Source organism: Neophocaena asiaeorientalis, unplaced genomic scaffold (assembly GCF_003031525.2).
Source record: "Neophocaena asiaeorientalis asiaeorientalis breed wild unplaced genomic scaffold, Neophocaena_asiaeorientalis_V1.1 scaffold79, whole genome shotgun sequence".
NCBI classification, from domain to species: domain Eukaryota; kingdom Metazoa; phylum Chordata; class Mammalia; order Artiodactyla; family Phocoenidae; genus Neophocaena; species Neophocaena asiaeorientalis.
In genome coordinates this window covers 2,634,075-2,657,084 of record NW_020175402.1, presented here as the reverse complement: position 1 = coordinate 2,657,084, position 23,010 = coordinate 2,634,075, and the positions used below count along the sequence as shown (strand labels likewise).

At 49.5% G+C, this 23,010-nt stretch overlaps 1 protein-coding gene across 1 annotated transcript; it reads left to right on the top strand.

Moving 5' to 3' along the window:
• Positions 1 to 3,963: 3,963 nt before the first annotated feature.
• IL22RA1 (interleukin 22 receptor subunit alpha 1) lies at positions 3,964 to 22,944 on the top strand. The gene is made up of 7 exons (XM_024766840.1): positions 3,964 to 4,041; positions 8,101 to 8,233; positions 9,125 to 9,303; positions 11,016 to 11,191; positions 16,095 to 16,233; positions 19,955 to 20,076; positions 21,012 to 22,944. Exons 1-7 carry the CDS (start codon positions 3,999 to 4,001, stop codon positions 21,963 to 21,965), a joined length of 1,746 nt encoding a protein of 581 aa, XP_024622608.1. The 5' UTR covers positions 3,964 to 3,998; the 3' UTR covers positions 21,966 to 22,944.
• Positions 22,945 to 23,010: the final 66 nt, after the last annotated feature.

Genomic DNA, 23,010 nt, shown 5'->3' with positions numbered 1-23,010 from the left:
CCGCAACCAAGAGCAGCCCATCCTAAAGGCAGCCACACCTTCGTAGGGAGAGCTATTTCCTTAAATCAAAAGAAATTTGCGGGACTTCCCTGGCGGTCAAGTGGTTAAGACTTCACCTTCCAATGCAGGGGGTGCAGGTTTGATCCTTGGTCGGGGAGTTAGGTTCCCACATGCCTCGCAGCCAAAAAACCAAATCATAAAACAGAACCAGTATTGTAACAAATTCAATAAAGACTTTAAAAATGGTCCACATCAAAAAATCTTTGAAAAAAAGAAAAGAAAAGAAATTTGCCTCCTTAATATGTCCTCTTACTACCCACCCTGGTTTTCCTGTTCAGGGGTAGCTACACAAAAATGGGCTCGACCCTTCTCCATGCAGCAGCCCCTCCGATACTTGCAGACGGTGCTGGCGCCTCACATCGCCCCCGCCCAAGTCTCTTCTTTCCAGTCATAAATGTGAGCATAACTGAAGAAAAATATTGGACAATGCCAAGTGCACAGCAGACCAGAGCTCTAGAAGGATTTTTTTAATATTTCTTTTATATTGGGATATAGTTAATTTACAATGCTGTGTTATTTTCAGGTGTACAGCAAAGTGATTTAGCTATACACATACATATATCGATTCTTTTTCAGATTCCCCTCCCATACAGGTCACTACGGAGTATTGAATAGCATTCCCTGTGCTATACATTAGGTCCCTGTTGATCATCTATTTTATATATAGTAGGGTGTATATGCCAGTCCCAACCTCCTAATTTATCCCTACCCCAACCTTTCCCCTTTTGTAACCATAAGTTTGTTTTCTAAGTCTGTGAGTCTGTTTTGTAAATAACATTATTTTTTTAGATTCCATGTATAAGTGACATCACATATTTGTCTTTGTCTGTCTGACTTACTTCACTTAGTATGATAATCTCTAGATCCATCCATGTTGCTGCAAATGGCATTAGTTCATTCATTTTTATAGCTGAGTAATATTCCATTGTATATATATACCACATCTTCTAGAAGGATTTTTTTGAGTGAATCTGTGGTGGGCTGGAGTTGTCACGAGCATCTTGCAGGAGGAGAAATCATCCCAGCTGGCTTTGAAGAAGAGGGACTCTGGCTGAGGGAGAAGAAATGGCATCCCCAGAGACGGGTCCAGCCCAGATAAAGGCACTTCTTCAGTCTACTTGTCTTGTGTAGTCACCTTACTATTCCTTTGTATAAAATAATACATTTCCTGTAAGAACTTTAGAAAATGCAGATGAGCAAAGGAAGGAAAATAAAAATACCTTTAATTCTACTACCACTCAGAGATACTTCCATGAATATTTTCACATATATCCTTCAGACTTTTTTCTCTACATGTGTATGTGTTTTAACGAGCCTGTACTGTACATAGTTTGTGCCATGCTTCTTAGTTCCCCGACCAGTTCCCTTAGCAGTGAAAGCGCGGGATCCTAACCACTGCTGGACTGCCAGGGAATTCCCCATGCTTCTTTTCATTTAACAAACTATGGTGACTCTTTACCGGGCCACAAAACAGTTTTCTCCAGGGTTATTTTGAAGGCTGCATTCGCCTTGCATTGGATGGACTTACCGTTATGCATTTAGCCAAACCCCTACTGTCAGACATGGATGCTGTTCTCTTTTACTTTTATTCATTTCACTATTAGAAATGATGTCTGGATGTCCCCAAGTTCTTTAATAATCCAGGTGTCAGGGGCTTCCCTGGTGGCGCAGTGGTTAAGAATCCGTCTGCCAATGCAGGGGACACAGGTTCAAGCCCTGGTCCAGGAAGATCCCACATGCTGCGGAGCAACTAAGCCCGTGTGCCACAACTATCGAGCCTGCGTGCCACAACTACTGAAGCCCGCGCACCTAGAGCCCGTGCTCCAAAACAAGAGAAGCCACCGCAATGAGAAGCCCGCTCACTGCAACAAAGAGTAGCCCCCACTCGCCACAACTAGAGAAACCCCGTGCGCAGCAACGAAGACCCAATGCAGCCTAAATAAATAAATTAAAAAAAATAATCCAGGTGTCTTCCTTGTCATTAATAGTCCCACAATCATCGTTCCTCATGACTATGGGGGGCCTAGTTCTTTCATAGGTTCCTTCCTCCAGGTGCTTCTGAGAGTCCCCAAGGAAGACCTCATGTTCCACAGACCCAGACAAGCTGGCTTGCAGCTTGTCCTCTCGGCCAGCCAGCCCAGCTTGCTCCAGCGACTGCACCTCTCCCGACGGGCCCTTCTTGGCATTTTGTAACCTCTTTCTCTGGCCATGATCTCCCCACACCCCTTTGTCCCAAAAGTCATCAAAGGCCCCCCATCCATCATAGTCCATTCAGGAACACAGAAACCCATTGAGTCTTTCAAACCAAGAGACTTTCACAAAGGGGAACTGGTTACCCAGGTGATGGAAGAGCTGAGAATCCAATCCTGGATGGGAAGCAGCCCAGAAAGTCACCACAGCTGGAAGCTGCTCTGTCCTTTGAGCTAAAGGGGAAAATAGGAGATGTTGTTATCAGAGCCCAGGCCACCTGACGGAGAAATGGTGGCAGCTGCCTGGCTGGAGGCAGCTGCAGCTCCAGGGGAGACACAGCCATTGTAGGGGATGCCACTCGGAGCTGAGGAAGAAGGGGAGAAATACCCTGACTTCTCTCCTCCAGCTCCCCGGCCGTCCTCCAGTGCCTCCCATTGGCTGGACCTAACAGGAAACCATTGACAGAGGAGCCTGGGAAATATAGTTTCCTGCAATTAATAGGAAAGGACTGGCACAATATCGTACCTTAATTCCCCCAAAGCACAGCTCAAATGTGGCCATGCTGCCTAACTTTGCCAAAGACTCAGAGATGACAGAAAACAATTACGACACAGAAAAGAAAAACTTAAATACAGATCCCTGGATAGCACGGCCTCCTACATCCTAAAGCCAAGCCCTCTAGAGCCTCCCTTAGGGTCTGGCTGTCCTGCTATAGGACTCAGCCTGCTGTTGTGTGGCTGGGGCCGGCCAGACTCTCCCCAGAGGCAGAGATCTCTGATCATGTCTACCCTAAGCAGAGTCCAGGCCCCTTCAATCTTCTCTTGAGGCCCAGCAAGAAGAGGAAAATCATTTCCTAAACACCCATCCCAGTGGATTTCATGTTATCCCTGTAGATACACCTCCACATGGTGGAACAGCTTGGGTGAGCAGTTTGAGCCTTCATTGTCACAAACCGAAGGCCCATTCCTGAATTTTGCCCCCATCTCTAGCACAGTAGTAAGAGTCGCTGAAATCTCTGTTCCATTTTTTCCTAACGTTTTGCAGTTCCCAGACCCCAAAGGTTCAGTGTAGGAGTGCCTGGACTTCTCATCCCCAGCAGCCTCTCTAGGAGGAGTGCCATCCCCCTTGACCCTCAAGCATCCAGCATGGCGGACCTGCTTTAATACGCGGCATAAGCAGGGGCAGCAGACACCCTATATCTCCTCCTGCCAGAACGAGGCCGAGGAGTCTAGCTTTTCCTCTGCCACCAGGAACATTCCGCAACATATTTTCTGCTCCTTCATCTGCTCCAGTTGTTTTCCTCAGGGTGAATTCCTGAGGATGGAATCAGTGAGGCAAAAGGTATTTGTAAGTTGCAGGCTTCTGATACCCAGTGCCAAGCTGCTCTCTGATAAGGCTGTATGTCCTGGATTATTTTTACGTTTTCTGCCTCTCAGTTCCTTAATAAGGACGGAAGAATCTTGGGATTAATCAGCCACCAGACCAGATAAACAAGCCAGTCTGTCACTGTTGCTGTTTTCTGCAGCTAAGAAGGGAACTCCCTTGGATCCCGCCCAGAACCTGGAATTCCGAAGCAATGGGCCAGGTACCTTTGTACCCAGCTCCCCATGGCTCAGGTCCCACCTTCCCCTCCTTTCCCCGCCCTCATGCCTGGGTGGAGCCAGCTGCCAAGGCGCCAAAGCTTCCCAGCCCTCCCTCTGTGCTGAGTCCAGAGTGGAGACCAAAAGAGGGCTGTGTGCCGGGTCCCAATGAGGATGCTGCTGGTCATCCTGGCGGCGGGATCCCTAGTCGGTGAGTGCCGGTCACCCTGTGGTCAGACCTGACCCCCATCCAGGAGCCAATGATCAGAATCGCCTCCCCCAGGACTGCATCCAGCCCCAGCACGACCAGTTTCAATTTCTTCTCTGCTGGGCTGACCTGGGTGTCGAGTTTCCCTGGAGAAGTAGATGCCAGCTCGGGTTACTGGGAAGGGTGAGAGGGTCCCTCAGACCCTGGGCTCTTCAGAGACTCAACTGACCCTCAAGACTCCGGGGATACAGCCACGTGTCTGAACTGAGGGTGTGGATCCCCCCCCCCCCACCTGTGGTTGGAGAATTAGCTTAAGGGAGTTAGACATCCCTGGATCCCTCAGATCTTGCTGGTAGAAACTGTACCTCTGTTCCTCTGCTTCTGGCTGGCACTGGCCTCACATGGGGAGGTGAGGGGGCGTCAGGAAGGACAGAGCTTGAGCCCAGCCATTGCCTCCTTCCACGCCCCTGAGGGGGCCTCTTCCAGCCCCTCGTGCCAGACCTGAAAGAGCATTTTCTCCCAGAGGGCCCAGGTCTGCTGCATTAATAGGTCTTAAAAGACCAGAGCTCTTATGAAAACAGGACGGAAGGGCACAGTTTTCAAATCCAATAAAGTGGATTGTTTTGATGTATCATTATGGAGAACTTCCAGACCAATGCATGAGATCCTAGATTGTCTCTCTGCTCCCTGAGATGTTTAAAAAATTCAGGGAAATCTCTGAGGAAGTGAACGCATAGTCCTGACTGAAGAACGGAGAGGGCTGGCCTCTGCAAGACCCCTTCTACCTTAAGGGCAGGATGGAGGCCATAAAGGGCCACAGCTGTGCCCTGCAGGTGCTGACCAGGTCCACAGGGCTTCCAGCTGCCAGCCGGGCTCTCCAGTCCGTCCTCCCCCTGGCATCAAACGGAACATTCACAGCACACTGGACTCATTGCGATCTAGGGAGACTTGATGCATCTCCCAAGAGACCTCAGACATGTCCTTCCAGACACTCACCCATTCTGGTTGGAAGACTTAGAGGCTCTTGGCCCTTTACGATGGGGGACACAGGGGAAGCAGCCCTTAGGAGGTTGTTAGGAGTCAGTAAGGTCACTCTAGAGCCCCAGGTGCCTTCGCCCCCGGCATTCTTAGGCTGATTCCAGAACATGTTTGAACTGATTTTGTTTGTTTGTCCTTAGCTTCCCAACTAGTTGACATAGACTTGTTTTTTTCAAGCGAATGAGAAAACTTCCTTTGATCACATCTCCCAGGCTGTCAGTTTCTAGACAATACATATCTCCCCACGATTTCACAATGTAGACTTTCACCCAGGAAGTGCAGAACCGACGTGGGCTGAGGAACCGGTGATGGATTTGAGGAGGAAAAGGAATGAGTGGGCGAGAGGAGACAGAAGATCTTGTTAGCCCTCAACACCTCCTCAAAGAGAGGGGCCAGCCAAGGTCCACCCACACGACTTCAGGAAGCCAACTTGAGTTCCCTCCTGAAAAGTGGTGCCAACCTCCACCCAACCTGGGCCCTTCACCACCCGAGCATGTCCCAACCTCAGCCACTTACCTCCTCCAAACCCACATGCCCCCCCAGGATACTGACCCTAACCAGCAACCCTCCCACAGCAGACCCTAGCCAAGCCCACCACCAGACACACCCTGGCCTTCTCTCAAATCCCACCCTCTCTCTTGCCTGCCCTTGACCTCACCACCTCACCCAAAGCCACCATTGAGCTCGGACTTCAAGTGCACTCCCTCCCTCAACTTAAGACCCAGCCCTGAACCCGTGCCCCTCCCTCCAGAACAGACCCCAATTCTGCCCGGACTCAGGTCCAAACAAGATACCAAGATACCACAACTTGAGTCTCGGCAGCACATCCATCACATTGGCTAGAGGCAGAAGGAGCCCCCTGGTGCCCTAGGCCCCATTCTGGGGGCTCCAGGAAGCCTGGAACACAAAGAGTTCTGCAGCTGCTGGGCCTGGTCAACCCAGATTGAAAGAGGAATGTGGCCTTAGGTTTAACATGTGGTCGCACAGCAGGGTTGGACTGTCCTAATATACTTCCCCTTCCCCACAAATGCCTCCCTTACAGAAATACCGTGTGTAGACTTGGGGTGGACTGGACCTGCTGGTGCACACGATCACGGGGGAGTGGGGGAAGGGAGGTACACACATCATACCAAAGACACGTGTACCCTCAGGCCTCGAGGCCTTGACTGAACCGGATCTGCACCTGTTGATTTCCCACCCCAGTCAACCTCTGAGCACACGCAGAGCCAGCTGCCGACTCCGGCTGCCATTTTCGTGCGCTCTCTTCCTTTCCAGAGACCGAGCTAGGAGGGCTGAGAGAAGAGATTTGTAAATCAAGGGCTCTCATTTACAATGAAGATTGCTTCGGGGGCAGTGCCCCCTCCCGGCTCCTCTTCTTGGGGCTCTGGCCTTTGCTGCCCCATTGTATCCACCCCGCAAGCAGCCTAACACTGTGATGGGCATTGCAGGCCGCCTCTCTGAGCCTCAGTTTTTCTCATCCATTAAATGGGCATAATGATAGTACCTGCCGCATCAGGTTGTCAGGAGGATTTGATAAGGAGACTTAACCCAGTGCCCGGCACTTTACGTGCATTTCAGACATGTCAGCTGCTGCTGTGGTCATTATTGTTTATCTTTAGGTAAGTCCAATTATTCCCATTTTAAAGCTGAAGAAATTGAAGTTCTAGCTGCTTAAACAGCTTCCCCAAGGTCATGCTGCCCATATGTAGCCTCAGTCAGAATCCACCTCCTACGAAATCCGTGTGGCTGGGGAAGGTGCCTTTGCCCTCCTCAGAAGGAATGTGGAGGGTGGGCAGGGATTGGTTCAAGCAGCAGAGAGGCAGGAATTCACAGACATCTTCTCCACCGTTGTCTGAAATTACTGACTCTGGGCAAGTTACTTCTTCGACAGTCAACATTTAGTTGAATACCTCTAAAATATTCCATTGGATGGGCTTCCCTCGTGGCGCAGTGGTTGAGAGTCCGCCTGCTGATGCAGGGGACACGGGTTCGTGCCCCAGTCCGGGAAGATCCCACATGCTGCGGAGCGGCTGGGCCCGTGAGCCACGGCCACTGAGCCTGTGGGTCCGGAGCCTGTGCTCCGCAACGAGAGAGGCCACAACAGTGAGAGGCCCACGGACCGCAAAAAAAAAAAAAAATATTCCATTGGTGAGGATGCTAACTTCAGACGGTGTTGAGAAATGAATGAACACAACAGCACGTGTTGGCAAGGATATGGAATCATTGCACCACTTAAACTTTGCTCGTGGGAATAGGAGATGGTGCAGCCGCCACTTTGGAAAACAGTTTGGCAGGTCTTCAAAAAGTTCAGCATAGGATCACCGTACGACCCGGAAATCCCACTCCTAGCTGTACACCCAAGAGAACTGAAAACATGTGTCCACTTAAAAACTTGTGTACAAATGTTCATAGCAGCGTTATTCAAAATAGCCCCAAAGTGGAGACAACCCCAATGTCCATCAGCTGATGAGAAGGTAAACAGAATGTGGCCTATCCACGCAGTGGAATATGATTCAGCCATAGAAGGAAATAAGTACCAATTCATGCTGTAATATGGATGAGCCTTGAAAACATGGTGTTCAGTGAAAGAAGCCAGACACAAAAGGCCACATACTGGATGCCTCTATTTACAGGAAATGTCCAAACAGGCAAATCCATGGAGGAAGCAGGTTATTGGCTGCTGAGGCTGGGAGGAGGGGAGGGATGGGAGTACTGCTCATGAATACAAGGCTTCTTTGTGGGCGATGAACACATCCTGGGACTAGATTAGCCGTAACAGTTGCACAGTTTTGTGAATATATTAGGAAACCACAGAATTGTATGCCCTAAAGTGGCGCATTTCATGGAATGAGAATCATAGCTCAGTACCAAGGAAAAAAGAAGTGAAGGGGAGCGGGGCTGGTCAGTTAGCACATTCTCCGCTGAGTGAGCGCTGGCTCGCCCCTCGGGGGGTGGGGTAGCTTGCTACAGGGCCGGGGCAGAGTCTTTGTGCCCTTCCGCTCACCCTTCTCTCACTTCCTGCAGCTCACTTCGCTGAGGACACCTCAGATCTTCTTCAGCACGTGAAATTCCAGTCCAGCAACTTCGAAAACATCCTGACGTGGGACAGCAGGCCGGAGAGTGCCCCAGACACCGTCTACAGTGTGCAGTACAAGACGTAGGCGTCCCTCCAACACAAGCCCTTTTGATTCTGCTCTGGAACCAACCCCTCCAAGAAAACCCTTCCTTCTTCCTATGTCCCCACGCCCCCCGCCCGGACTGGGGTCACACAGCGACCCTCCCCCAGACATAGCTCTGCTCCTTTATGTTTCTTCTGCAGGGGGAGGTTAGGATAATGGTTACAAGTACGGGCTCTGAGGGCGGACACCAGCTCTCTCCCTATAACTCCGGGCGGTTGGGTAACCTCACCGAGCCTCCATTTCCTCATCCATGAAGTGAAGTCAGCAATAGTACCTTCCTCTATAGGGTTGTTAGGTGGGTCCCATGAGACATTCATCAGCACGTGTGCCTGGCAAACAACAAGCTCCCAATCATTGCTTTATACTGGGTTAGACTGGGTCAACGAAAAGTCGTTCCCACCCCCTCCCGGGCCCCCACCCCGCCCCGTTCCCGCTCATCTCCTCTCCCAGGCAGGAGAGGAGGGTACATGGGCTCAGGAGTCTGCAAACCTGGGTTCCATTCCTGGTCCTGCCACCTCATCCTGTGGCAAGGCACTTGCCCTCTCTGAGGCCCAGGTCCCCCATCTGTCGATGGGGCTAACAGTGCACAGAAGGTGAACTCAGGCTGGCTGGGTTCACATCCTGGTTCCCTGCATGCATGCCTCAAACACCTGGGCAAGTTTTACTTCCTTAACCCCCAGCTCCCCTACTTGAAAAGGAGGGAGAATAATGCATGAACCTCACAGCTCCGTAGTGAGGATAACCCGCATGAAGGGCCTGGGTACACGTGCTAAGTAAATATTCAATATTGTTACCATTATTAATAAACGACAGGCTTGGTTCCAAGCCTGTTCATGAAAGGTGTGCTCTGGCCCTTCCCTTGCCCACAGTTATGGAGAAACAGAGTGGCAGGCAAAGGAGGGCTGCCAGCGGATCACCCGGAAATCCTGCAACCTTACCGTGGAGACAGGCAACCTTACGGATTTCTACTACGCCCGGGTCACCGCCATCGACGCGGGAGGCCAGTCCGCCACTAAGATGACCGACCGGTTCAGCTCACTGCAGCACAGTGAGTGCCAGCCCCTCATTGCAACGGGTGTGGGACGGGAAAAGGATGGCCTCTTAAGGGCCCAGAAGGGCTCTGCCTCCCAGGGCCAGTTAGGGATGTGGCTTTTTAGGGAAGGCGCCCTCAACTGGATAGCATCCCCAGTGTGGTCTTTCATCTTTCTCCATCTCCATCCCCACCTCCCTAGTTCAGACCACCTTAATCTTGCCACTTGAGTGCAACCAAGGCCCCCCTAACTCGGTCCTCCTACTCCTGCCTTGACTCTTTTCCGATCCTTGGTCTTGGTCTCAGCTTCTTTACCTCCTACGTGAGCATCCCCACCGCCAGCCTCAACAGCCCCGTTTCACTAGGTCATCGTCTGCTATTCTCCGTCACCATGGACTGTTCGCTGGCTTCAGAGCTCAGATCACGATCTGCAGTTACTGGGTTTGCTGGCACCTACATCATCTGCCTGCCTTCCTGAAAGTGAGCTCCATGAGGGCGTGTGTGGCAGCGGAACCCCCTGCGTTCCCAGCCCTTAGCATAGCACCTGGCACGTAGGAGATGCTCAATACGTAGTTGCTGAAGGATTGAGTGGATGGATGAATGGATGGATGGATGAGTTGCCAAACTCCTCACACGTGTTAAGTAGGTGATGCTCACTAACTGATTTAAAAGCCACAGGGTTTCTTAAGAAAATAAAAAATAAAGTTAAACAAGTTGTTTTATATTGTTTCTTGGCTTGTTCAGTTAATGCATACTTATTGTAGATAATTTGGAAAATATAGAAACACACAAAGAAAAATAAAAGTAGGCCCAACTCATCTGAACACTTAAACATAACCGCAGCTACTAGCAACTGTATCTACTCTTTTGTGATCTGGTTGGTTGGTTAGTTGTTTTTTATATGATGGTATCGTGAACATTTGCCCACGTCATTAAATATTTCTCCACAACACCATATTTCACGGCTGCAAACATGCTCCATTCTATGGAGGTACTCTAATTGACTTCCCTAATTCCTTTTTGGAGGACCCTTAACTCAGTTTTATAAACAACACTGAAACGAACATTCTTCTAGCTCAGATCTTTTTAATCCTGGAGGTCAATGGAGTCTTGGGGACTTTCTATAAATTAGTTTCGGGGGAGTGAGGTTCATGAAACCCTGAAACTGAGTGCAAGATTTTTGTATATGTACACTTTGGGGGAGAAAAGAGCCATAGCATTCAAACCATAGCGTTCAAATTCCCAAAGGGGTCTATAAACCAGTCAAGGTCGTTTGGTTATTTGGAAATTCCATCTTGAGAGAGGTTGAAGTTTAGGCCTGGCCTTTGAGGCTAAAACAGTAATATTGGGCACTGCAAACATTGTTTGGATATGTAGTTGAACCATCAGTCCCCAAAGCTGTCATTGCCAGTAGACTAGGGAGCAGGTGCTCCCGGAAGACTCAGGTAGGGATGTGTGGAGGCTGGGACAAGGGTATGATCAGCCTAGGGGTCCAGGGTCCCTCTCCCTGGGCTCTTCCCACTCACCCTTGGTCACTGGTGTTTGTTTACACCCAAACACCAGTTGCTTCTTTTCTCACCTGTTCATTTAGCTGATGCTTTCAGAAGCATGGCTGGGGTTGGGGTGGGAGGGGGTGGAAAGCAGTCATTTCCCAAGGTCCAAGGCAGCCTCTCAGACACTCCTGGCTGATTCTAACTTTTCATTTCTTTTTTTTCTCTCCCTTTTTCCAGCTATCATCAAACCACCTGATGTGACTTGTATCCCCAAGGTGAGATCCATCCAGTTGATTGTCCATCCCACCTACACGCCCATCTACACAGGGAATGGCCACCGGCTAACCCTGGAGGACATCTTCCAGGACCTGTTCTATCACTTAGATCTGCACATCAACCACACCTACCAAATGGTAAGTGAAGGGTAAATATATGTGCCACCTTGGTCCTTCCCTGTCTCAGAAACCCATTTCCCTCTCTGCATTGCTTCAAGTAGAAAGGAGATGTGTTCTATAAATCAGCATTTCCCAAAACATGTCTACAGCCTACCTCTTGTAGATTCACACACACGATAGCATGCTAAAGCCTCTGACAAGTACTGCAAAGTCAAGACTCCAGTTTCAATTTGCTTAATACAACTTCTCTAGCATGTATTTGATCAGAGAAACTCCTTTTATTTTGCATTACATGTATTTTTTTCTTGCCTAATGCCTTCTAACATCCAGGGGAACAACTTCTATTAACATCCTCAGGTGTCCACTTTGGAAAATGCTGGAATCCATTTCTACTGCTGCAGTTCTTTCTGCTGGTTCTCCACTTTCCGTGGGAACTGGATACAGACAGTGTCTTAAGATCAGTAATACTGAAAGGTGGAAGGCAAAGGCATAAATTGTCAAATGTTATACATTTGTTTTTGTATTCAAAAAATAAAATATGTAGTGTTTCCCCCGGCAGTGTGTGCCACTAATTCATAATTACATTGAATGACTATTCCTGCACTCAAGGAGCTTATAATCTAATGGGTGGGGAGAGAGTTAAAACAAGAATTCAAATTCATACAGCTATAGGTAGAGGGAAATAAGAGTGTTGTGTGGGACAGAATGGAGGCTGGGAGGGGAGAGAGGAGATGTCAGCTCAGAGAGATCTGGAAAGACCTCTAGAACAGAAAACTTTCTGGTGCTGATATCAATTTCTGAGGTGTACCAGGTGATATATGCTTATTGTGTCATTTAATCTTCGTCACAAAACCTATGAGGTAGTTGCTCTTATCTCCATTTTCTGAATGAGAAAACAGAGGTTCAGAGAGGTTAAGTCACTTCCTCAAGATTGTTCAGCAAATAATAGCATAGTCAAGATTCAAATCCAGCTTTGTTCCAAGCCCACATTCCTCCCCTCCCTGCTCCACTGGCCTACACTGTCCCACAGTGATCAGAGAGAGAAGCAGGAACGCTTAGGATATTGTTGGAAAGCACAAAACTGCCCATTTGGGCTGAAGCGTAGGGACATGTAGAATAGTTTCTCAAAACATGGTCCCAAACCAATGGCATCAGAATCTCCTGCAGCCTTTGTTTAAAATGCAGGTTCTTGGGGACTTCCCTGGCAGTCCAGTGGTTAAGACTTCGCCTTCCAACGCAGGGAGTGCGAGTTCGATTCCTGGCTGGGGAGCTAAGATCCCACATGCCTCACGGCCAAAAAACAAACAAACAAAAAACCCATAAAATGCAGGTTCTTGGGCCCCCTTAGCGTTGCACCCCTGGGATCTGAATTTTAGTGAGCAGCCCAGTGCTTCTTACTCACTCTGAAGTTTGAGAAACACTGGTGGAGAGGAGCAATGCTAACCCTGAGAAGACAGGCTGGGACCACGCCGTGGAGGTCGGGAGGGCGGATGGGGGAATCTTTATTTATTTCAGTAGTCGGGGAGCGATTAGAGATTACAGAGCAGGGAGAGTCTTTATCACAACTAATTTTTGGCAAATATTTGGCGTTTGAGTATTTTATTGTTATTGATTTATAACTTAATTCAGTTTGCGATCAGAGAACATAGTCTGTATGATTTCAGTCCTTTACGGAGACTTGTTTTATGGCCCAGCATATGGGCTATCTTGGTGAACGTTCCACGTGCACTTGAAAAGAGTATGTATTTTGCGGGTGTTTGGTGGAGTGCTCTATAATATCAATGAGATAAAGGTGGCTAATAGTATTATTCATATCTTCTCTGTCTTTCCTGATTTGGGGGAGGTCTATTATTCTCTTAACTGCTGAGACTATTACAGTCTCCAGCTTTGACTGTGGATTTGTCTGTTTTCCCTTTTAATTCTGTGCATATCTGAAGCTTTATTATCAGACACATACACATTTATGACTGTTATCGCCTCCTGGTGAATTGACCCTTTTATCATTATGAAATGTCCCTTTTTATCACTACTAATACTTTTTTTTACTGAACTCTACCTTATCTGCTGTTAATATAGTTACTCTAGCTTTCTTATATTTATAATTTTCATTGTATATCTTTTTACATCCATCTATTTTCAACCTACCTGTGCCTTTATATTTAAAGTGTATCTCTTGTAGACAGCATTCTGACAGTCTTTCCCTTTTTAAAATTTGAGCTATAATTCACATACCACGAACCTCACCCCTTTAAAGTGTAGGATTCAGTGGTTTTTAGTATATTCAAGAAGTTGTCCAACCGTCACCACTATTTAATTCTCTGGATTCTATTTTCAAGTTCTCTGACTCTTCTGTCATCTCCAATCTGTTGTTAAAACCATTCAGTGGGAATTTTTACTTCAGATATTGTATTTTTCAGTTCTAAATTCTCTAATTTTTAGAGTTTCTAGTTTTTATAGTCTCTAGTATTTATAGTTTATGCTACTGAAAATTCCTAGTCATTCTGTCATTATGAGCACATTTTCCTTCACTTCCTGAACATAGTTATACTAGCCACTTTAACACGGTCTGATAATTCAAACATTTTGGTCATCTTGGGATAGGTCACCATTAACTGTCTTTTCTCCTGAATATGGATTACATTTTCTCTTTCTCTACATGTCTAAAAATTTTGGAACGCATCCTGGACATTGTGAATGATATGTCTGGATTCTGTCATATTCTCCAAAGAGTATCGATTTTTGTTTGTTTCTTTGTCTTAGTAGGCAGTGAATTTGGCTGAACTTCAAACTCCAAAATCTCAGTTCAGTAAAGTTCAGTTGAAACTTTAGCTGGGCTGCTTGGAGTCTACCCTGCTCATGCATACTTTAGGCACCAGCCAGGGATTTGGGCAAAGTTTATACACAGAATTCAGGCTCTCTCTCTATGAACCTCTCCTATCTGTGATTTCTCCCTCACTTTCCAGCTTTTGTGATTGCCCTGAACTCTGTCTTCTGGTTACTCAGACCAGTAAGATTACAGGGTTTTTAATCTAGGTTTCACCCACTCCACATGGTGTAAATGGGGGCCTGCCTCCAGGCTACAGGACATTAAAAAAGAGAGAGAAACTCATGCAGTGCCATTCCCTTCCTCCTTTCTCTGGTATCTGCCTGCTTTTACTTACTTTCCAATGCCTACAGGTAGTTTTTATTTTGGCCAGAGTTTATAGCTGTTATTTTATGGAAGGTTGGTCCAATAGAAGCTATAAATTACTGGGAGCAGGAAGAGGAGAGATCAAATGTAAAAATGAAAGAGTGATCAGGGTGGGAAGTCAGGGGGGCTATTGCAATGGTACTAGGCTGGAAACGAGAAGGGCCTGAACCAGGGGGGCGGCAGTGAACACCCGGGGAAGGAGGACTCTTGGGGCCTTGACAACTCTACTGGGGTTAATTTCAACCATATAAGTTCCACAAAACAATAAGCTGTTAAATCCATTCATACACTTCTTCACCCACTTTCACCCCTTCAAAAGAAAAAACAACAAATAACCCTAAACCTTGGCTGCCATGTGCCTGGAAAAGAGAAGGCATAGCTGAAACGCAAAGGACCAAAAAGAAAATTCTTAGCTTTTAAGCTCCCAAGAACATAGCTCCGGGCCCTTTAAAGAAAAGTTTATGGATTATTTCAGGGTAATCAGATACAAAGGATTTGAGAGGGATTTGTCAAGAATGGTTTTAAGGTTTGAGCCTTGGACATTAGAACAAGAGAGACATTATGAACAGAATTAGGGAATCAAACACAGGTGGGGGTTTGGGGTTGGAGATGGGGCAGGACCCAGAGAGAGGAGATCAGGATGTTTGGACGTGTCAAGTTAGAGATGCCCACAGACTGCTGTCCAGCAGGACGCTGGCGGTGTGTGCCAGGAACTCCATAGCTCTTACTGAGGTCAGTTTGGGGGTTATCCGCACATTGGTGATCACCAGAGCCACGGGTCCAGAAAAGATCACTAAGTGAGAAAATATGTGGAAAGAGAAGAAAGAACGGGTGAAGAGTGAAACTTGCAGAACAACACCGAGGGGCTGAAACCAGTAAAAGAACAATCGGAGAGGTAGGAGGAGAACCAGAATGATGGAATGAGGCAGCCGAGGGAAGAGTTCAAGGTCAGAGAGGTTCGAGACATACAAGAGGGCAAGAACTGAGAAGAAGCTCTAGCGGAAGGATGGGCAGATGCAAAGGAGCAAGGGCTTACTTCAGAAGCAGAGTGTCTGCAGGAGTGACGGGCATTCAACATCACCAGAGCCTAAAGGACCAAGCGGGCTCTAGGGAGGGAAGAGTGTACAAAGGGAGCAAGGACCTGTTATATGACCCGGGCCATCAAAGGATTTTCAACAGAGGAGCTTTGTAATTATGTTAATCGTTTAGAAAGATCACTGTGGCGCCAGGATAAATTTGGAAGTAGACAGGGACAAAACCAGAGACTGGTGACCAATAAGGAGGCCACTGCAAGAGTCCAGGCCAAAGATATTGAGGCCCAGTTAAGGCAGAAGCAATGAGGAGACAAGAGAGGGATGGATATTCAAAGAGTTTTTGATATTTTATTTTTCAAAAGGGGGGGAAAGAGGAGAACTGGAAGAAGGAAGAATGGTGGGGTGTTGATGATGGTGGTGGTGATAATAACAGCAGCTAGTATTTAGAGAGTGCATGCTATGTGCCAGACACTGTTCCAAGTGAAAGTGCGTGAAGCTTGCATCTGATTGGATTTAGGGAGAAAGCAGAAGGTGGGGGAATGGAAATGGAGCACTGCAGACTGACCTACCAGTTTATGGTTTGGGCGGCTGGTGGTACCATTTTACTACGTGCAGTAACCCAGGCAGAGGTGTAAGCGGCCTCCACATAGAGGCTGGTGTGTAAGAGATGTTGTTCTGTGTTCTCTGTCAAATTCAGCACCTTGGAGGCAAGCAGAGAGAATTCGAGTTCTTTGGCCTGACCCCTGACACGGAGTTCCTTGGGACCATCGTGAGTTTAGTTCCAACCTGGTCCAAGAAGAGCATCCCCTACATGTACCGAGCGAAGACGCTGCCAGGTAAGTCCAGCTGAAGCCAGAGGGAACTGGGACTCCTGAATTCAAACCTTGACTCTGTGCTTCCCCCCCTGTAACCAAAGTGAGGCTTGGCAGTGCTCTAGAAAACCACAGAAGGATCACTAGTGTATTATTAAAATCAACATTTGTTTATTCATAAATGAGTTAGCTGTTGGGTTATCGTAGCAAATGTTTAATCTCCACCCTACAGCCTATGTCTGAATTTCCTCTCTCTGGTAAGCTGCGTGTGTATCCTGGCAAAGCAAATTCACCTTGATGTTAACTCAAGTGAGAGATCCCAGGAAATAATCTGCAGACGGGAGAGCAGAGAAGACAACAAAGATCCCTCAGTACCTTCTAAAGTCAAATAAAAATAACAGTGATCATAATAGCATTTCTGCAGTGCCAACCAGGGACCAGACACTACGAAGCACAGTTCTCATACTTCTGTGAAGCATCTTTGTTCCATTGAGGAAACTGAGGTTCAGAGTGGTTGAGTAACTTGCCCAAGATTGCACAGGTGGTGAGGAATGGAACTAGGCCTAATTCCAGAAAACACGTTCTCACCACTGCACTGCCATAGAAAGAGTTTTGAGTCATTGGCTCAGCGGGATGGTGTCCCATCCCACTCGACTCTCATCATAAGTGTCATGATGTTTTTATTACTGCTTATCTTCATAGAGATAGAAATGTAATGCTCCAAGTTTAGAGGAGGGAAAAAGCGATCGCATTGGACTGGATGGATTTGGAAAACAGTCTCCACCTTAGTCATCTTGTTTAGATTAATGATGTCAGTAGGTGATTTCTGTTCTGATGAATAGAAGCGAGGCAGCTGCTAGAGGCTGGGCCCGAGGGTATAACTGCAGCTTGGTAGAAACATCATAGGGTAGGTTCTGGTTCTCAGCTTTGTTCAGAAACTCAGCTCATCGGTTTCCCCAAAAGCCCACAAGAGGCTGAGTTCTCCACCCGAGTTCCAGTGCATTTGTTTTCATGGGAAGATATGCCTGGCGGAAGAACAGCCAGCACTGACCTCTATGCACGGGGCATGCCCTTCCCGGGGAAAGGGCCACATGAAGACCAGAATAGAACTTGGCAATAAGAGAACTAGAAAAAGGAAACCAACTTCACAGGCACTGAGTTGGGAGTGTGTATATGATTTGTGACTCTCCCCTGGACCTTCTAGATAACTGTCATTCATTCCTGACCCGCCCCTGCCCTCCTGCTTATTGACAACATGTGGGCCACTCCACCCATATCCTTCTGTTGGTTTGTCCTTATGTGATCTAGGTCATGATATATCATTTTTTTCTAAGACTGTAGCTGCTTTTAAATGAATCATACTTCATGGTGGCTATTTCTTGGTGACATATAGAAAGCACCTTATCCTTTATAATCAAGTATATTAATAACAATTCCTACCATTTATTAAGTACCTACTCTATTGCCAAACGCTGTGTTAAATTCTTTCCATATATTATCCCAATTGAACCCTTATAACAATCCTGCAAGTTGTATAGCATTATCCCCCTTTTACAGAGGAGGAGCTCTGGCTCAGACAGGTTAAGCAACTTGCCGGTGACCACACAGCTGGTCAGTGAACCTAGTTAAGTTCATCTGATCCTGAAGCCTTGGCTGTAATCACCACTTTGCAATTTTGTTTACAGCCTATCCCCTCTACTGCACATTTATTCCTCTTACTTCCGTATCATAATGAAACGTCCTGCCCTTGACCGTGTATCCAGGGGTCTGTCTTATCCCTGGAGCCCAGAATCCCTCCTTTATCTACCTCTCAGAATGTGTTGGACCATCTGATCCTCCCGGACCGGGGCACGAACCCATGTCCCCTGCATAGGCAGGCGGACTCCCAACCACTGCGCCACCAGGGAAGCCCCATCCCAGCATCTTGATGCTGGAAAGGGCTCTGTGTGTTGGTTCACCCCATATCTTAATTTTACAGATGAGGAAACGGAGTCATCATTGTATAGTGGCTGTGAGAATGAGCTTTGGAATTATACGTGTCAATCCTGGCTTCTCCACTGAGTAGCTGTGTGACCTTGTTCAAGTCATTTAACCTCTCTGAGACTCAGCTTCATTATCTGTAAGGAGTGAGCACCCATGGCCATCTGTTTGGTGGGATAACATTGGTAGAGCACCCCACACAGTGCGTGGCATGTAGTAAGAGTTCAATCATCGTTGGGTACTGTTATTAATCAATGGAGGCCAGAGAGGGTCGTGCAGATGATGAGGGTCTCATCAGTGGCTGAGCCAGACCTCTAACACCCCACATTCCAGTGTTGCTTCCATTATTTCTTCCTACTTCCCTGTGAGTGAAATGGCAGAAATGTTCCAAGTCCCTGTCCTGTCCTGGTACAGGGAACAACAGTTTTCCAGTTACATTAGGCATGTCATGTAGAGACATTTGGGTCCTGTCTTCTCCCTGGTGGAAGTACATGTGACAGGGGAAGTGGGAAGCTGAAGTGGGAAGCTGAAGAGAGAGGCCCAAGCCACAGGGGCTGGGGGAGGAGCGAGGAGTGGGCTAGAAGTAAAGGCTCCAGCAATTCCCAGGGTTCACAGTCATTGCCAAGGTCACTGGCAACTGATGATCAACTCCCCAAGCTGAAGCCACACAGGGGCCAGGAACAGAAGGAGGGTGACTTGGAGAGTCAAGACCCCCAGGTAATACAAATCTCCAGTTTTAACAAAAACTCCAGCTACCTCTTCCTTACCAAGCCACTCACCAGTTCCACTTGAATTGGTGACAGGAAGTGTGTCATGCCAAGACCTGGCTGCACACACCCATCCCAAAGATGCAGGGCCATAGGGAAGAGGCTCAGCATAGAGCCCTTAGCCATCCTCTCCTTCCGTTTTCAAAAAGGTGGTGCCTCCCCAGGCTCCCTCCTGAGTGAGGTCTTCCCAGCTCAGATCTTGGTAGACAGGTGGGGAGGACAGACCCCTCCCATTGTCACATCTCCCCTCCCTTTGCCTCTTTCCCCTGCCCCCACCAGGAAGGCAGAACTGTCCTTAGACCCAGGCAAGAGGGACCCTTTTATGAGCCCCGCACTTTAGAGGGCCCCGCTCCAGCCCCGCTCTGGCCATGGCCCTCCCTGCAAGATGAAGAGTCCTTAGGTCCACATGGCCATATCCCCATGGAACCTGTGAGCTCCGAAATTCCCTATACAGATGGCCAGATCCTGTGTCCAGTCTCGGCAGATCTCCTCCTTGGGTCTTTTTTCCAGAGGGCAGACACTCTGTTGATCTTTAGGCCCTCGGCCCAAAGGGTGGCCAGCGGGTGGGTATTTGTAGGCGGCGTGGATGAGCTTGGCCATGAGCCCATATCCTTGGGCGTGAGGCCCCTGGCGGTGTGGGCGGGAGCCAGGCTGGGCCTGCGGGAGCTTCCCCCTGCACCTCCACCTTTCCGCACAGCACCCCGAGGCGTCCAAGAATCAAAAGTCAAGCCTTCCGGGTTGTTATGAAAAGTATATCTGTCAAGGTGGGAGCACAGAACGTATTTTATTTAACAATGTAAAAACATGATGAAATTCCGAATATTTAGACGTATGGTGTGTGGCCCTCCATTTGTGCCCTCGCCCCGGGCCCTGTAAGTACTGGGGGTAGGAGAGGCCTTCCCAAGCCTGGCCCGAGAGGCAGGGGAGGAAAAGGCCCATGTTGGCAGTACCCACAATGGCAGCCTCACCCTTCCCGTTCTGACCTCTTACTCACCTAGATCAGACGTGGACCTACTCCTTTTCCGGCGCCTTCCTGTTCTCCATGGGCTTCCTGGTCGCAGTGCTCTGCTACCTGAGCTACAGATATATCACCAAGCCGCCTCCGCCTCCCAACTCCCTGGTGAGCAGGGGCCCCGGGGAGGATGGAGAGGCCGAGGGGAGGGCACGGGCCCCAGGACCCCGGCTCTCCCTCATTTCTCCCTCCAACCTAAAGATGTGGCTGGCAACTCCCCCGGTGTGCGGAAGAGAGCTAGGGAGAAGGAAGACAAGGCGTGGAATAGGAAACCCACGTGGCTTCAAGGGGGCGCACACCCTGTCTGAACCGGCAGCCCAGGTACTGCCACCTGGGATCGCAGGCCCACTGTTGCCACATCTTCACATTTTCTCCAGCGAAGTCAGAATTCCAGATTGTAATGTGAAATCTCCCATGGTTCAAATCTTGGCAACTAATTTTTTTAAACTAAACCCCTGCAAACCATACACGTCACATCGGCAGCCCAAGTCTGGCCACCAGAGCTGCACCTTCGTTAAAGCAGCCATGCCCGCTGCAGAGCCTGCACAGTCTGGGGCTCGCAGAGACGGCTCACGCCCATCCGCCCCTCCAAGTCAAAGACCAGATGAGCCATTTCCTGTAAAACTCTCCGGGCCGCCCCTGTCCCCCATTCTTCCCCACCTTTCTCCCCACGTGAGGCCCTTAGGGACCCAGAGCTCAGGAGCAGTTGAGCCAGCACCTGGAGAGCATTCCCCAAGGGCACCCCAAACCCGAGCCAGCTGCTTCCAGAGTGCCCGCCTCCTAGAGAAGCCACAGCCTACCCGCTCTCCCTAGACAACCAGACTCTGGAAGCGGCCCTCAGCTAACAGGCCGGGAGCCTTCACAGAGGCTCCAACACTCAGAGGAATCCCCGGGAAGGGATACAGGGCTCACACATCGTGGAAAAGCCCCCAGGTGGTCTACCCCTTCCCCTCCACCCCCAGCCCTGCGGAGGACCGCGGCACGCACGGCACCCTCGGGGAGCTTGAACACACCCTAACGGGCACACTGTTCTCCCCGCACAGGATGTCCAGCACGTACTGACCTTCCAGCCTCTGCAGTTCATCCAGGAGCACATCTTAAGCCCCATCTTTGACCTCAGTGGCCCGAGCGGCCTGGCGCAGCCTGTCCAGTATTCCCAAGTCAAGGTCTCCGGGCCCATCGAGCCTCCAGGAGCCCCACCGCGACACGGCCTGTCTGAGGTCGCCTACCTTGGGCAGCCGGACCTCTCCATCCTCCGGCCCTCTGGCGGGCCACCTCTCCAGACACTCCCCCCACTGCCCTATGCCCCCCAGGCTGCCCCTGAGGGCGGGCCCCTGTCCTATGCACCTCAGGTAACCCCCCAAACGAAACCCCCCTCCTACACTCCCCAGGCCATCTCGGAGGCCCAGCCTCCTTCCTACACCCCTCAGGCCACTCCGGACAGCTGGCCTCCTTCTTACGGGATATGCGGGGAAGGCTCTTGCAGAGACTCCCCACCTATGACACTCTCTGGTCCCAAACACCTCGGAACTAAAGGTCAGCTCCAGAAAGAGGCACCAGCTGGAAGCTGCAGCCCGGGTGGCCTTTCTCTGCAGCAGGTGACCTCCTTGGCTATGGAGGACCCCCAAGAAGTAAAATCCTTCCACCAGCATCTGGGGGTTCACATGGACAGAGAACCTGACTCTGACGTCGTACGCAGAGGAGAGCCAAGGACACGAAGCTACGTAAAGGGCCAGCTGCCCCTCCTCTCCTCTGTCCAGATCGAAGGTCACCCCGTGTCCCTCCCTTTGCAGACTCCTTCCCGCCCATGTTCCCCCACAGACAAGGGTCCGAGTCCCTGGGGCTTGCTGGAGTCCCTCGTGTGTCCCAGTGATGAGGGTCCAACAACCGAGACTGAGGCCCAGAGCCCAGGCCCTCGGGCCCCAGACCTGGAGTCGCCCGTGGAGCTGGACTCTCTGTTCAGAGGCCTGGCCCTGACGGTACAGTGGGAGACCTGAGCGGGAACAGGGTGGGCCTGGGGCTTCTTCCTGTCCCCATCCTCACCTCGCATCCTTGGCCGTCACTCCCGCACCCAGCGGCACTGCGCACTCTGCAGCCCGGCCCCCGGTGAATGCCCTCGAGGAACCAGCAGAAGGAGGGTGCTGGACCCCTGCCGTGGCTGAGCTCCCTTTGGAGAAAAAGGCATGAGAAGGGCTCCAGCCAGAGAAGTTACAGAAGTGCATCATATACAAACGAGCGAGTGCCAATGAGCATGTACCCGCCAAGTTCTGCAGGGCAGGACGGGCAGTCAGAGTGCAGGAGCTAATGTGGGGGACCTCCCGGAGATCCAGGGCCCAGGATCCTAACACGCTGGACGCAGAGTTCTCCATGAGCCTACCTCTCTTCATTCCTGGCCACTTTCATAATCTAGTTCAGCAGAGTGAGGCCTCTGCCTCCTCTGTGGTTCCCCAAAGGTGAGAAAAGGAGCCTGAAAAAGGACACCTCATAGCAGACCGGGCAGAACCAGGACAACCTGCTCTTCTGCCAAGTCCAGAAGCAGCCTGATGGCAAGATTCCAGGGAGGGGTGCGGCCTGCGGCTCATCCCCGACCAGGGCTGCTGCCTGGAATTGCACCATTTCAGTTTCATGCCTCTGCTAGAGGCTTTATCCCAAGTGAAATGCAGGTCCACCAGGGAGGGAGAACACAGAAGCCCCTTCTGTCGGCAGGAGTTTCAGACCCTATCCTGGCAGCGGGGTTTGAAAGGAACACGGGGCCATGGGGCAACTGAAGGAGACACAACTACAAACTGTACCTACTTCACAACTTTGGAAACTCAGCCTTGGATTCAGCCCACCTGGGTTCAAATTCCGGACTTAGTACTTAAAAGCCATGTGACTTCAAGCAAATGAATCATGGCTCAAAATCTCAGTTTCCTCATCTGTGTCATGGGGATAATAACACTGACCTCACAGGGTTGTGGTGAGGATGAAATTAAACAATGCCGGCAAAGTGTTTCATAGCGCCTGGCTCATGGGCAGTGCCCAATAAACCGTAGTATTTCC

Coding starts and splice junctions, on each gene's coding strand:
- IL22RA1 (XM_024766840.1), top strand. CDS start 3,999: ATGAGGATGCTGCTGGTCATCCTGGCGGCGGGATCCCTAGTCG. Junction 11,192..16,094: donor TCAACCACACCTACCAAATG/GTAAGTGAAGGG, acceptor TGTCAAATTCAG/CACCTTGGAGGCAAGCAGAG. Junction 20,077..21,011: donor CTCCGCCTCCCAACTCCCTG/GTGAGCAGGGGC, acceptor CTCCCCGCACAG/GATGTCCAGCACGTACTGAC.